General features: G+C 41.8%; 1 protein-coding gene across 1 annotated transcript in view; it reads right to left on the bottom strand.

The window, feature by feature from the left end:
* Nucleotides 1-982: 982 nt before the first annotated feature.
* Nucleotides 983-14,501, bottom strand: part of LOC140199197 (zinc transporter ZIP6-like) — a 30,966-nt gene continuing 17,447 nt past the window's right edge. The window contains exons 6-10 of the mRNA XM_072260852.1: nucleotides 11,933-12,044; nucleotides 10,231-10,632; nucleotides 7,461-7,541; nucleotides 4,192-4,382; nucleotides 983-2,996 (exon numbers count right to left, since the gene is read on the bottom strand). Of these exons, the coding sequence (XP_072116953.1) occupies nucleotides 2,844-2,996; nucleotides 4,192-4,382; nucleotides 7,461-7,541; nucleotides 10,231-10,632; nucleotides 11,933-12,044 (939 nt within the window). The 3' untranslated portion in view covers nucleotides 983-2,843. The remainder of the gene's footprint in view (nucleotides 2,997-4,191; nucleotides 4,383-7,460; nucleotides 7,542-10,230; nucleotides 10,633-11,932; nucleotides 12,045-14,501) is intronic.

Genomic DNA, 14,501 nt, shown 5'->3' with positions numbered 1-14,501 from the left:
GGGATGACTATCCGCTGCCAATGCCGCAAGCGCTTGAGACTCGCCTGCAGTCGGGTAGACGTGGAAGGTCGCACGGCTCTTCAGGGGAATCAGACGGCAGAATGGGGTCCTTGCCAAAGACGTAAACCACTGGATTTTATTCCCTGGAATGTATGCGAATGACGGGCGTATAGAATCATGGGACACAGATAGGATGAATGCCAGCATTCGGGAATCAAAAGCTACAGAGCATAGATTTACAATGAGAGGGGGAAGATTTTTAATACGAACCCGAAGGGTACCTTCTTCGTAGAGGATGGCCAGTATATGAAAGGTTGAGGCGGGTACATTAACCATATATAGAAGACGGTACATGGATAGAAAAGGTTAGAGATAGGGACCAAATGCAGGGAAATGGTACTATCTCAGGTAGGCTCATACAAAATGCTGGAGGAACTCAGCTGTCGGGCAGCACCTAGAGGAAGGAATAAACAGTTGGCGTTTTGGGCCGAGACTTTATTCCTTTCCCTAGATGCTACCTGACGTGCTGACTTCCTCCAGTAGTTTAGATGTTACTCTGGAGGCAGACACCTTGGTCGACATAGACAAGCTCAGTCAAAGGAACACAAACAAAATGCTGGAGGAAGTCAGTCGAGCAGACATCTATGGGAATTAGTGATGTAGAATCTCAGCCCGAAACGTCAACTGTTTACTGATGCTGCTTGGCCTGCTGAATTCCTCCACCATTCTGTGTGTTGCTCGGATTTCCAGCATCTCCAGATTTTCTCATTTGTGATTGAGCCAAAAGACCCATGTATCTGCCTATAAAACTCTGTAACACAGTGGGTCTAGCAGCACCTTTAGGGCAGAGATGGTTGAAATTTCTGGTGGAGACCCTGCATCAAGATGGTCATTGGCACCTCCTGAACAGTGCTACTTCACAAATGTGTTTTCTATGTTCATTTGATCTTCCCATGGATGCCGTACAGTGAATCCATTTTGTAATAGCCGACGTCTAGAACTTTATTGGTCAAAAGTTACAAGATTTACTAAATACAACTGTCTACAACTTTATTAAACACACAAATAGTAAACAAAATCCCAGTCTTCTTGTGTAAATCTACAGCCTACAGGAAAACTTGAGAGCAAGATTTCAATGTAAAACCACAACGGTGCTATTTCTGACAGTACCATGCTTTAAATTTCATCTCAAGTTTTGTTTTCAAGTCACAGACTACATGAAAATTTATCATAGTTACATTTTCTCAGTGACAGCTGCCATACACAAAAATGGAATATCACACTACTGTAAATCTCATTGCATACAGATTATAAATATGACAAAGAAATATTTGCAATAATTAACATGTGGACTTTGTTTTTCAGAACATTATTTTAAACAATACTGTTTTTAAGGCCATAGGAACCAGTTATAACAGCAGCAGCACAATGGCTACAGTGCCACACTTCCATCTATGAATGCCTTGTAAAAATAACAGCATTCATGGACTGGTCACAGTCAGATTACTAATTGTGTAATCTCACTGTGTTATTTCAAAAGTACTTCATTGGTTGTAAAGTGCTTTGGGATTCCCCCAGTCGATGAAAGGTACTGCAGGGCCAGTCTCTTTTGTAACAGTTCAAAACACTGAGAATATGCTAAAGAACTTAAATCTACAATCTGGGACATTATCAATCTAGAGTAACAGCATCAATTGAATAAAACAATCTACAACCTTATTACTAAATACACACATACTAAACAACCCCACTCAGAGACTGCAATGCAATTGTTTTACACAACAGCTGAAAAAGCATCAATATATATTGGATATCCACTGTGTAACATTTGTACATGCAATGCATCTTGTAACAATAACTTCAACACAAATCCTGCAGGCTTTGGTCAACTATTTCTCTTTTGGATAAAGGCAGCTTGTGGAATGTGTGAGTGTTATCCAGACTGTTATAATCAAATAAATAAATAAATATTCTGTCACCTTAGTAGCTAACAAAAACTAGTTGAAATGACAAGTTGAAGGCCTGTGGGGCTGCATTGAAAATAAAACTGTTTCTGTAACATTTTCACTGCTCAGCTTTATCTCCCTTTTCTACTTATTAGACATTCAGCTTCCTTCCTGTCTGTCTCAAAACCTTTGTCCAGTCAAATGATCATTTAACATAGCTATTAACTAAATCTGGTTTGTATCTCATACATTCAGGAATTCATATCTAATTGGTTGCCTTAAATTTAAAACGTGGATTGCATAAGGCAAGGTGATCCAGCCAAAGATTAATCCCTACATAAGGGATGAAAGGCTGAAGCAACACAAAATGCTGGAGCAACTCAGTGAGTTGGCAGCATCTATGGAAGGGAAAGGACAGAAAGTTTGGGTTAAGAGCTTTCAAGCGAGGGCAAAAGGCTGTTAGAAATGCGGAATGTGGAGAGTCTCTCAGCCGACTGTGACTGTGAGTAGCGGGGAGAAACTATCCTTTGGTCGTGGTGAAAAGTTGAGGTCTGACTCTCTGCTCACCTGACATCTGACTCCACTGACTTCAGTAGGTTGGCAGAAGATAGCCCCACCCCTTTCAGAGCTCCAAGTTAGGATGCCTGCTTCCTCCAAGATTCTGTTCTCAGCTTGGCCTCCATGTTAACACAAGAACATGTAGTGATGCAAGTAGAACTGGAGGGCAAGTCATGAGCTGGGTGGCTTAGGCCTGGAGAAGAGAGTGGTGCAGACTGGGGGATAGATTGGGGCAGAGTTTATTGTTCACCATCATCATATTACTATCACACAATAACATACGTGACCAATAAATAAGTTTCAATCCAGTAATTATGAATACCGGTTAAGAAACAACTGTTACAGTCTTACAATAGACAAGATTTTATGCTCAAATACAGCAATAAGGAGCATGATGCCAAATCCCAGGAGCATTCCTGCATTCTGCAGCAGAAAGTACGTTCCGTGACTGTAGTCATGGTCACCAGCATCACTATGAAGCATTTCAGGAACCTGTAAAATGAGATGACAGGTAGAATGTGTCAATTTTATAATTCTGGAGAGCAAAGCAGTGGGGCAAGCTGGCCCTGATGAAGGGTTGATATTCTTCCCAGATAATGCAGTCTTGCCCCAATTATGAATGCCCAATTTCTTGATACATTGTACCTATGGATAAGCATTTGGGAGACCGGTGGATTTTCTGGCTGGTGGGGAGGGGGCCGTGCAGGCATCTTTTGCAGGGTGAGAATGGAGCAATTCTGCATGCGTTCTCTCTGCCCCTCCCTCTAGCTGCAACAATCTGGGTTGAACAAAACTCAGACTACCTGCATGGTCACTGATAACTTCAAAGGAGGAACAGGCACACAATCCTAGTGCCTAAACACCCTGGACTACTGAGCAGAGCTTGCAAGAAGCTAGCAGAAGTTTTGATCACAATCTTTCAGATATAATTTGACAGGAGTATTAGTCCAGAACAGCTGGAGGTTAAACTGTAGACTAACCAGACCACCATAAGCAGTGAAACCTCACAACACACAGAATTAATACTTAACTGAAAATAGTCAAGATAATTAAGGACAATCTATAGAGGTTTGTAAAGGATAAAGTATGCAAACAAATTATCTTTTTTGGGAGAAATAAAGGAACAAGGGATGTGGATTTCAAATGGAAGTGTGATAAGATACAGGAGATAAACTCAGTAATCTTGAGTTAGAAAGTAGTTGATTCAAGTCTCCCCCAGGCACATGACCATAGGAATCTATGCTGATAATCCAGTACTAAGGGAGAACTGCACCAGTAAAGACCAAAACTAGGTTAATATTTCTGGGACTGTCTCCAGTGTCAGTATAGCCCTCCTTGAAGCAAAACCCTGAAATATATGTAACATTCCTTGTGTTCTACTGCAGCTGAATTTTCCCCTTCAGCTGTAGTGAGCATCATGCAATTTGCCTAATTATTGGCTGTACTTGCATATTAATGGTATTGCATGTACTTGGTAAATATTTGCACACAGATTTAAATCAGCTATCTGCCACAGAACAGATCTGTTAGACATCACCACACTTGCATTTTATTAGAAGAGGATGTTAACATTAACTAAGCCATTCTGGGATGATTTTCTATGAATAAGTTATAGTGGTATGAATATATATGAATATGTAATTCCTTGGAGTGCATTTGAAAATAAATCCCTATAATATATACGTACCATATCGACCAGAGCCACGTACAAGAACAAACCAGCAGTAATCGCAAAGATCCACGTGGAGACATTCTCAGCGTAATGTCCAATGGCTGTGCCTGTTATCATGCCCAGGTATCCCAACAAAGCAGACAGGACATTATACAGAATAGCTTGCTTGATGGTCATTCCAGCCTTCAGCAGCACAGCAAAATTTCCTGCATGCAAAGACTTATTTAAAATTTCAAAATATATCTTTTTCATTAAAAAAAAATATATACACAAGAAGTAACAAATTACAAAAATACAGTGCAAGGTTATCTGTACATTTGTAGTGTAGCTCAATCTATACAGTCAGTGTTATTTGTTCTATACACCAAGCTGGGCACACTCTCTGTACAGAGCACCACTGCTGCTCATGTGGACTCCTGTGACAATATAAACTTTGCTTTTGAGGGACACCTACCATGGACTTAGTCCAGTTGATGTCTAGTAACTGAAGCAGCTGAGACTGTGGTCCTGCCTCACACAGCCTTTGCTTTGGCTACATTCCCTGACAGTTATCTTATTGTTCTGGAAGACCAACAAGTTCCAGGCAGCCCAAGAGTTGGTGAATCTCTGGCAGCACTCGAATTTGTCTTGGTGCGTGCCCTGGGAACAGCCCACAGGTCAGTGCAGATGATCAGGGCGAACCGAGACAAGACAACCTACAGCAAAAATAGTGCAAGACATTTTGGACTCTCTGTTCAAACCCACGTGTTTTCTAGGCCTTGTTGTCTTACACTGTGTAACACCACCTCAATGTGCAATGTATTGCTTTCAGACAATCGATTCACCTTTTAATAAGTGAAGAAAACAATTTGCCCAAGTCAGAAAGCTGTGGACTACAAAATCCTGGACGCCACTCTCAGTGCATCCCTTCAGGTTGTGTCATCTGTGGCCTTGGTTTAATAAGATTCCACAAGACTATCTGAAGAGGAACACGGAGTTCACTGTGTCCCGGAAGAATATTTATTCCAGCCTCACTGAAACATCTATGGTGGGAAACGAACAGTTGATGTTTTAGGTTGAGACACCTCACCAGGAATGGGGAGATGACCAGTGCTGATAAACGGTCATAACCCAAAACATCGACTCTTCATTTCCCTCCACAGATGCTGCCTGACTCGCTGAATTTCTCCAGTGCCTTTGTGTATTGCTCCAGATTGGGCAAGTGGAACAATGGATAAGGTGTCTCAATATGGATAAGAAGATTGTAAGTCCAAATCCCACCTGGCTCAGTGACTTCCTTTGGCCAGTCTTTTAAGAATCACAACTGTTAGGCTGGGTAACAGCTTCTTTCCCCAGACTTAACATGCTGCTGCCACACAACACGCATTCACAACCTGCTCCCCAACCTCTCCTCGCACCCCAACTCAGACACACGTTCACCCTACAGTGGTCATTTTTCGTTGCTGCCGACTCACATTTATACAACTGCATGTTTTATTATTATAGTGTCAGTAACATTATATTGTCTTACATAAATGTGCACCTCACACCTAATGTCAACCCGTAAATCTTCAGGCCTTGTCACTCAGGGTCTTGTGACTGTATGTACTGGATTGTAATTATATGTGCTGTATGTGACTATATGTACTGTTTTTCACTTGTTCCCAGAGAAGCAGATGTTTTGTTTAGCTGTATGCATGTGTATGGTTGAAGAACAAATGTGAACTTGATCTGCAATCTGTGAAGCCTGCTGTACACAGATTGATTGATTTTATTTTTCTCTTATCAGTGACTCAACTACATCCTGTTTCACTGACTGTAAAAACCTTGAAGCTTTGAAGATTAGTAAGATTCTAACCCACAGAGATGAGCTTGGGAGCATCAGTAGCTCTTCCTTCATTGGAAGAGCCTACAAAAAGTAATGGATACGACCCAGCCCATCACAAGTAAAGCCTTCCCCATCACTGAGGACATCTACATGGAGAGCTGTTGCAGGAAAGGAGCATCCATCAAGGACCACCACCATCCAGGCCATGCTGTCCTCTCGCTGCTGCCATCAGGAAGGAGGGAGGAACAGAAGTCTCAGGACCCACACCACGATGCTCAGGAACTGTTATAACCCCTCAACCATCAGGATCTTGAACTGGAGGGGATAACTTCACTCACCCATCACTGAACTGTTCCCACAACCTATGGACTCACTTTCATGTACTCAGAATCAGGTTTAATATCGCTCGCACATGCCTCCGAGACAGATATGACTGGATCACCGAACGCTGTAGTTTTAATCTACCTTTCTAAGCGAGCATAAAAGGCATTGAACTCGTCTGGGAGGTGGAGCATCATTGCTATTCATGATGTTGTGTTTTGCTTTGTAGGAAGTAATGACCCGCAAAAGCCTGTCAGAATTGACCTGCATCCAATTCCGCCTCACCTCAATCAGAATTGTTCTTTTGCTCTTGAGACAACCCTCCGTAAGTTGTATCTGTCCTTCTTGTATCTCCTGGGTGGCCAGAATTGAATGCCACAGATCTAGCCCTCTACATGATCTCCTGGTTTGTCCACAGCTTTTGACTAGGGTATGTACGGTATGTTCTTGTAGGCATACACTGACTCACACAGGTTTTAATGAAGTCAGTGACAAGTGCGGCATATTCATTCAGACTCAAAGATGAATCCCTGGATATTGTCCAGTCCACCAATACAAAGCAATCTTGTAAGTGCTCCTTTGCCTCCCTTGTCTATACCTTTTTAGTCCACCCTACTGGTGCTGCACTCTTTAATCTCTGCCTATACTCAGGGAGTACAGCCAAATGATCAGACTTTTCAAAAAGAGTGTAGGATGACATGGAACGCGTCCTTGATGGTAGTATGACAATGGTTCAGTGTGTTGTTGGCTCCTCTAATAACACAAATGATATGTTGGGTGACAAATATTTTGAAACTTTGTCAAGCTGGTTCGATAAGCAAACTAACTCTTTATCTTATGTTCTTGATACTTATTGCTTACTTATTTTCCTTTTTGTATTTGCAGCTTGTTGTCTTTTGCACGTAGGTTGGAGGTGTTCTTTCATTAATTCTATAGTTTTTTTTGTATTTACTGTGAATGCTTGCAAGAAAATGAATCTCAGGGTTGTATATGGTGACCTATGTACTTTGGTAATAAATTTACTTTGAACTTTGAAACTCTCCCTATTGGAAGGTCCTAAAGTCCTATGAATGCTTCTGCATAGAACTGTACATTTTCCCCTTTGCAATCACAGCCAGGTATGTTATTGTGTGACTGTTCTGGTTTAAACACTTACCTAGCTCGTGCGGCAGTTCATGACAAAAAACTGCAACCGACGTACTCAGTCCGCTGGATAAGCCTCCAGTAAAAGCCGCTCCTGAACATAAGATTGAAACATTGATTATGCTGGAGTCACAAAAGACAAAATTAGCTTTAAACAGATGGAGCTAAACATAACATCAATGTGACTATGCTCGAATTAAAATAAATTTGTCATTATTCAATAGGAATTTTAAGCAGCAACTTTCAGACCATCACTCCAAAATAAACTCCCATTGAACTACAATTGATCCATGGAAGAGACTTCGCTCCAACACAGGTTTTTCTCGCGCTTCCTTCACACATGCTGGCGAAGTATTCAAAGGGACATCAATTCTCTGTAAATACGCTGTAATTTAAGCAATTTAAAACTCAGCCATCGTTCCTGTGGCAGACCTGGAGACTAAATAATCCAGAACAAGAAACAAATGAGTGACTGTATCACTGACTGTGGTGGAGGCTGGTCCCCTGAGGGAGTAGGGGAAAGCTGGGACACAATGCTTGGGCTTGTGTGGGGCTCTGAAAGCTGCATGTAGAATGCTCTCTGAAATAGCCTAGAAAATGGATCCGTAAAGGGTAACAAATATGTGAACCCCAGATCTGGGATGTTGTTTTCATTTGATAAGTGGAACCAGAAAACAGTGAATAATAATTACAGACATATGCAAAGTCTATCTATTGCACAGGTTCATCCTTTACTTCCCATCAGTCAATGTGAGTCCTGAACTGTGCTTCTACATAGTGCAAGTTCCACGAAGATGTTCCCATTTCAGTAAATAGACACTATATGCGAGTATATTACAGGCAGACATTTATAGTTTTTAGATGTTACGAGAATCAGGGTACGTGAGAATAATGAGACGTGTTGATAAAACATCAGCTGTAACTTTACTGATGGGCACAGCTGACACTGGGGCTGAATAAACTTCTCCGGCTCCTTGGACTCCTTTAGCTATTATCATACTTTTTAAAAACCAGTGTCATCTTTTTCCTCACGAACAGACACGGTCAAATGGAAACAAATCACAAGAGATGCCTATCTGTGTACAAGCCACATGAGTAATCTAACTAGGATGGGCAGGAATTTTCACAGTACCAAAGACTTGGGGATGCAGAAAGGTTAGGGAAAAGTTGAGGAAATCTATTTTTCAAATAAAGAACAACAGGGACTGAACAGAGCAACAGGTGATAGAAGCAGAAAGCCTTTCAGTGACCATTACAATGTACCAAGAAGAACACCTGATGTGCCATAACCGGCAGACTAGAAGAAGTTATAGAATCACACAGCTTGAGAGCAGGCCCTCGGCCCCACTCAGTCATGCTGACCAAGGTGCCAACTTGAGCTGGTCCCTTTTGCCTGCCTTTGGCCCAATCCCTCTCAACTTTCCCATTCATCCACCTGTCTAAATGTCTTTTGAGCTATGTAACCTGTAAAAGTGGGAAAGTAGGGAGAGCTGGAATACCTGTTTATTTATTTAGCAATAAAGTGTGGAGCAGGCCCTTCAAAGCACACCGGCCCAGCAACCCCACAACCCCAATTAACACTAACCTAATCACGGACAATTTACAATGACCAATTAACCTCCCCCATATGCCTTCGGGCTGTGGGAGGAAACTGAAGCACCCAGGGAAACCCAGTGCAATATGGAATCGAACTCCACGCTCCAGAGCACCCCGAGCTGCAATAGCGTCATGCTAACCACCACACCACTGTGGAGAACTGCACTGTTTTACTCACGTGGATGTGATGTTAACTATCAGGAGTCCATAGGGGCATTCAGTGCAGCAACTCCCACACCCCACACAACACCGTGCTGTGGAGTTTCTGCATCAACATGCAGTAGAGAAGGGCAACAGACAGACACCTGGCATGCTCTGATGCTGAAGGATAAACAGGGATCCCAGAAATCCAGTTCCAAATTTGCTTGTGTTAAACACAGAGATTTCATTAGCATCATTTTCAGCCAGAGCTGCACTCTGAACCTGCGCTATAATAACCAATCTGAACTTACAAAGACCAAACTTTCATCCAGAGAACAATTTGGATGTTTTAACTGAGTAGGGAGGGTGGAACTCAGTACCGGGTGGTGGTAGTTGAGGGGCTTCATTGCTGATGGACAGAGGGAAAGGGGAAGGATAAGGATATACCGCAAGTGCAGGGTGGAAGGAAGTTGTGAGCAGCATTAACACAAGAGTTGGGCTGAATGGCCTGCTTCTGTGTACGTAAATCCTTACTGCCAATTTTATTTTATATTTTAAAATTCTGCCCTGAGGTCCACAGCTCTATGTCTTAACTGAGAGGAAACCTCTTCTTTCAAAATGCAACGAATATACTGCCTTGAAGGGCAGAAGTTGATTCAGTATTAACTGGCAAGGGGAGTAGTGTGGTTGCTTTGAGGGGAAAGGCTGCAGAGATCTGGCGCCTGAGTAGGTGGTTTAGGACTAGCTGTCAGGGCACCGTGGCTGGCTTGGAATTATTGGCCAAAGGGTCTGCATTCATGCTGTGTTGCTCTATGACTATATAGACCACTATGCTTATAACTCTGTCAATACAGAATGAACACATGGGTTGACTGCTCCTTCCCAAGCTGTTGTCTCTCACATTCACAGAATATATGAAGAGTAATTTCCCCTCCTGAACTAAATGTTCTCTTCAACCATAACTTTCCAGAACAACTATGTTTCTGTCACATGATAATCATCATACTGGAAGTAGTTTTGTATTACTGAATGAAAACGAGTCTCACCAATGGCCAAACCATCACTGAAGTTATGAAGCCCATCACCCATTATCACCATCCACGCCAGAGTTGCGATTCCTGCATCCTTCAGGTTCTCCTGCAAATAGTAGTGGCCGTGACTGTGGGGGTGGTGGTTCTGGTGGTGGTGGTGATGCAGAATGTGGTGGTAGTGGTGATGGTGATGATGGGAGTCATCAGCGTTTCCTATAGTGTCGTGGAAGTGAGAGTGGCACTTGTTCTCACAGCCTCTAGGCACATATGTGCTGTAATTTCCTTCTGGAAGAGCATGGGTAATCATAACTTCTTGTTCTGGAGTCAGCGAGTTTTGACTGTAATCCAGAGAGGGGAGGTTTGACTGATCCTTGGATTCAGCCTGAGAGTCATCCAGATCGGTAGACTGCATGTATTCTACATTTCAAAAAGACACACAGAGTGATAACATTATATGAAACAATTATGCAAGAATTCCAGATTAGTATACATCCATTTACAAATACAAATTATTTCATCCAATAGGTAAGTAAAGAAGAAATTTAATGTGGGGGGTGGAATTTACACATAGCTGTCTTCAATGAGAACTGGGAAGTATTATGTATTGCTCCCTGTCTTTGTATTTCTTCAAAAGATATTTTTACCGAAAAGTTCTAGGAAAAAAAATCATCAAAACTTTCACAACAGGAATTCTGCAGATGCTGGAAATTCAAGCAACACATATCAAAGTTGCTGGTGAACACAGCAGGCCAAGCAGCATCTGTAGGAAGAGGTACAGTCGACGTTTCAGGCCGAGACACTTCGTCAGGACTAACGAAGTCCTAGTCCTGACGAAGGGTCTCGGCCTGAAATGTTGACTGTACCTCTTCCTACAGATGCTGCCTGGCCTGCTGCGTTCACCAGCAACTTTGATGTGTGTTGATCAAAACTTACACCTTGTTTTCCTTCTGTGTAGCCTCCAACCTGATGGCATGAACAACAATTTCTCTAACTTTTGGTAATTTCTCTCCCCTCCTTGCTCCTTCTTTTCCCCCCCGACTTCTTATTCTGGCTTCTGCCCCCTTCCTTTCCACCCCTGATGAAGGGTCTCAGCCCAAAACGTCAACACTCATTCTCCTCTGTAGATGCTGCCCAACCTGTGTGTTTTTTGTATGCGTGCTGCATCTGCAGAATCTCTTGGTGAATTCATTGTCAGCTTGCCAGTCATACATGTGGTGCAGAAGGTCACTGATGGTGGCCAATGACAACACAGTATGTAATGATCCCCTTTTAAAGCTGAATCAATTAACAGTCTCATACCGGAAAACACACCCTGATGGCTGAAACAATATTATCTGTTTTCCCAAAGGCAAAAGGATGCCACATTGCCTAAATCTTTAGGACACATACATTGAAACACAGTAATTTCTGACTGAAATAGCTTCTGCTTACTACATCTTTAGATTCCCAATTCTCCATCTGCTGCTTCCTTTGTTCAATCTCTTCACCCCTTTCTACTACAATACATAATTTCTTCTATTTACCAGCTTCAGTAGTTTCACTCCAGCGAAACAAAAAATGAATCAAGATTTCCAGAACAATCCCAGAAAAAGCTTTGTTTAAACATCCATACAAAACTCTTGTTATCTTCTCAGGGTGTAGGATAATAGTAATCTCATCTTCAAAATAAATTTTACAAGGTATGCTTCATTTACCATTGGTGCAGTCACAAACCTACCTGCAAACTGTTTTAGAGATGGAGGCTCTTCCTTTGATAACTGTTGTGATTCCTGGGGATCCACATTTCTATCAACATCCATGTCCTGTTCATCCTGGTTAGATTTCTTTTGCTGTTAAAGCAAAATAATACATCTCAAATATTGTGAAGTACTGGTGAAATCACAAAGAATAAGTACAAGGCTGAATGTAGAAAATCACCTTATGGGTAGCTAAGCAGAGGTGCTCAGTATTTCAGTTTAAGACGAGATCTTAATACCACCCCAACCAGATGAGATTTAATTCAAATATAATTGAAAGTACATAATCTGACAGGCTATCTAGTTGAAAGGTCTCGCTCATTCTAATATGCAAAATGCTGGAGGAACTCAGCAGGTCAGGCAGCATCTATGGAAAGGACCTTCTCCAGTCCTGATGAAGGGTCTTGGCCCAAAACGTCAACTATTTATTCCTTTCCATAGATGCTGCCTGACCTGCTGAGTTCCTCCAGCATTTTGCACGTGTTACTCTGGATTTCCAGCATCTGCTGAATTTGTGTTTAGATCTTGCTCATTTTTGCCTTGGGGTTGATAGAGACATGACATTATGTTATGGGCAGGAATCACAAACACAAGTCAAAGACCAAGTCTACCTTAAAGGGCATCTTGAGATGCTCCTTTCAGTAGGACTGATAACCGCTTCTGTTTTCTTGGTTTTCATGTTTGGACCATGGAAAATGTTGAAGAATTCATACGCTAGAGTTATCAGCTACACTGGTTCTTTACATACTTCCTGCACCGCAGTTTTCAAAAGCTATTTATCTACTTTAAAACGTGGAGATCCCAGTTCAAGAAAACCTTGTGTTTGTGATTAACCAGCTGCTGGGTTAAACAGGGATGTGTATTTTCTAGCAGAGAAGCTAAAGGTCTCTTTCGTAGTATTAATTATACTGGACCTGAGAAGTGACTAGGCACTCCATGTCTCTGCTTCTGGTAAGAAGCCTTTGGCACTGGCTTTTGTTTTCTGTTAAGGAATCAACTGGATAATCATAGCAAACTGGATTAGGCAGTTAGTTTTTTCTCAATATTTAAATTTTGATTTAGTTATTTCCACGCTATTGGTTGGTTTGAGATCAGTTGTCTTTTGTGTCTTTAATTGTCTCACCCTTTCACAGGAAGCTCCACACACCCCTCGTTTAGCAACAATGGGATTTGCATCTTTCTTGATTGGATCATGTTACTGTTTATTGCTTAAATTCAGATTGGCTGTGCATCCAGTTTGAAAAATTTGGTCATTTGTCACACAGGTAATGCAGATATCTATGGTGTCTCTTGCTTAGACGATGATAGATTAACAATTGGTGATGCAGGACTGGGGTATTGCCCTGTACATTGGAAGACCCGCGCTCGACGTTTTAGGAACAGCTTCTTCCCCTCTGCCATCAGATTTCTGAACTCATGAACACTACCTTAACATTTTACTTTTGCGCTATTTATTTTTTATTGTAATTTATAGTATTTTTATTGTCAGAAAACAACACACTTCACATTATATGTCAGTGGTTCTGATTGTGTAAGAAAGATTTGGGAACAGCTTCTTTCCAACTGTGATAAGACTGCTGAACGGATCCTGACCCGGATCTGGGCTGTAACTTCCAAATACCTGGACCTGCCTCTCGGTTTTTTTGCACTACCTTACTTTCCATTTTTCTATTTTCTATTTATGATTTATAATTTAATTTTTTAATATTTACTAATTTTTAATATTGTTAATATTTAATATTTGTAATCCAGGGAGTGGGAAGCACAGAATCAAATATCGCTCTGATGATTGTAAGTTCTAGTATCAATTGTTTGGCGACAATAAAGTATAAAGTATAAAGTGCGAGGTCACACACTTTGGCAAAAGGGAACAAAAGTGGATTATCTCAATGGAGAAGAATTGCAACTATGAAGGATAGAAGGATCAAGTCATTCTAGTGCATAAATGATAAAAAGTTAGTGGAGGTGGGGGGATGGAGAGGACGTGCGGCACCAATTGACACATTGGCCTTTGTCATAAGGAGTTGCAGTTTAAAAATAGGGAGTTGCTACAATTATAGAGTCAAAGTGAGGCTACACCTGAAGTTACTGTATACAATTTTGCTCTCTTGTTCAAGACAGAATATAATAGAATTGGGGGGAGGCCAAAAGACATTCACTAGACTAATTGGAGGCACAAGAGACTGCAGATGCTGAAATCTGGAGCAGCAACCTGCTGGAGGAACTCAGTGGGTTCGGCATCATCCGAGGTGGGAAAGGAGTCATCAATGCTTTGGGTCGAAACTCTGCATCAGTCCTGAATCTGTGCAGGAGTTCAACCTTAAGTGTGGAACATAGCTAACTCCCCCCACCCCCCCCCCCCCCCACAGAGGCTACCTGACCTGTTAAGCTCCCCCAGCAGATTGTTTACTTCACCAGACAGATGTCTGGGATGAGGTCTGTCCTATCTATTATTAGTGGCTAAAGAAGCTGGATCTGTAGTCTTTGAAGTTTAGAAAAACGAAGATCTTATACAAACATACTTAGGCAGCAAACCTGAGTAAATTTTGA

This window comes from Mobula birostris, chromosome 1 (genome assembly GCF_030028105.1).
Source record: "Mobula birostris isolate sMobBir1 chromosome 1, sMobBir1.hap1, whole genome shotgun sequence".
NCBI lineage: Eukaryota > Metazoa > Chordata > Chondrichthyes > Myliobatiformes > Myliobatidae > Mobula > Mobula birostris.
This window is presented reverse-complemented; position numbering and strand designations above follow the sequence as displayed.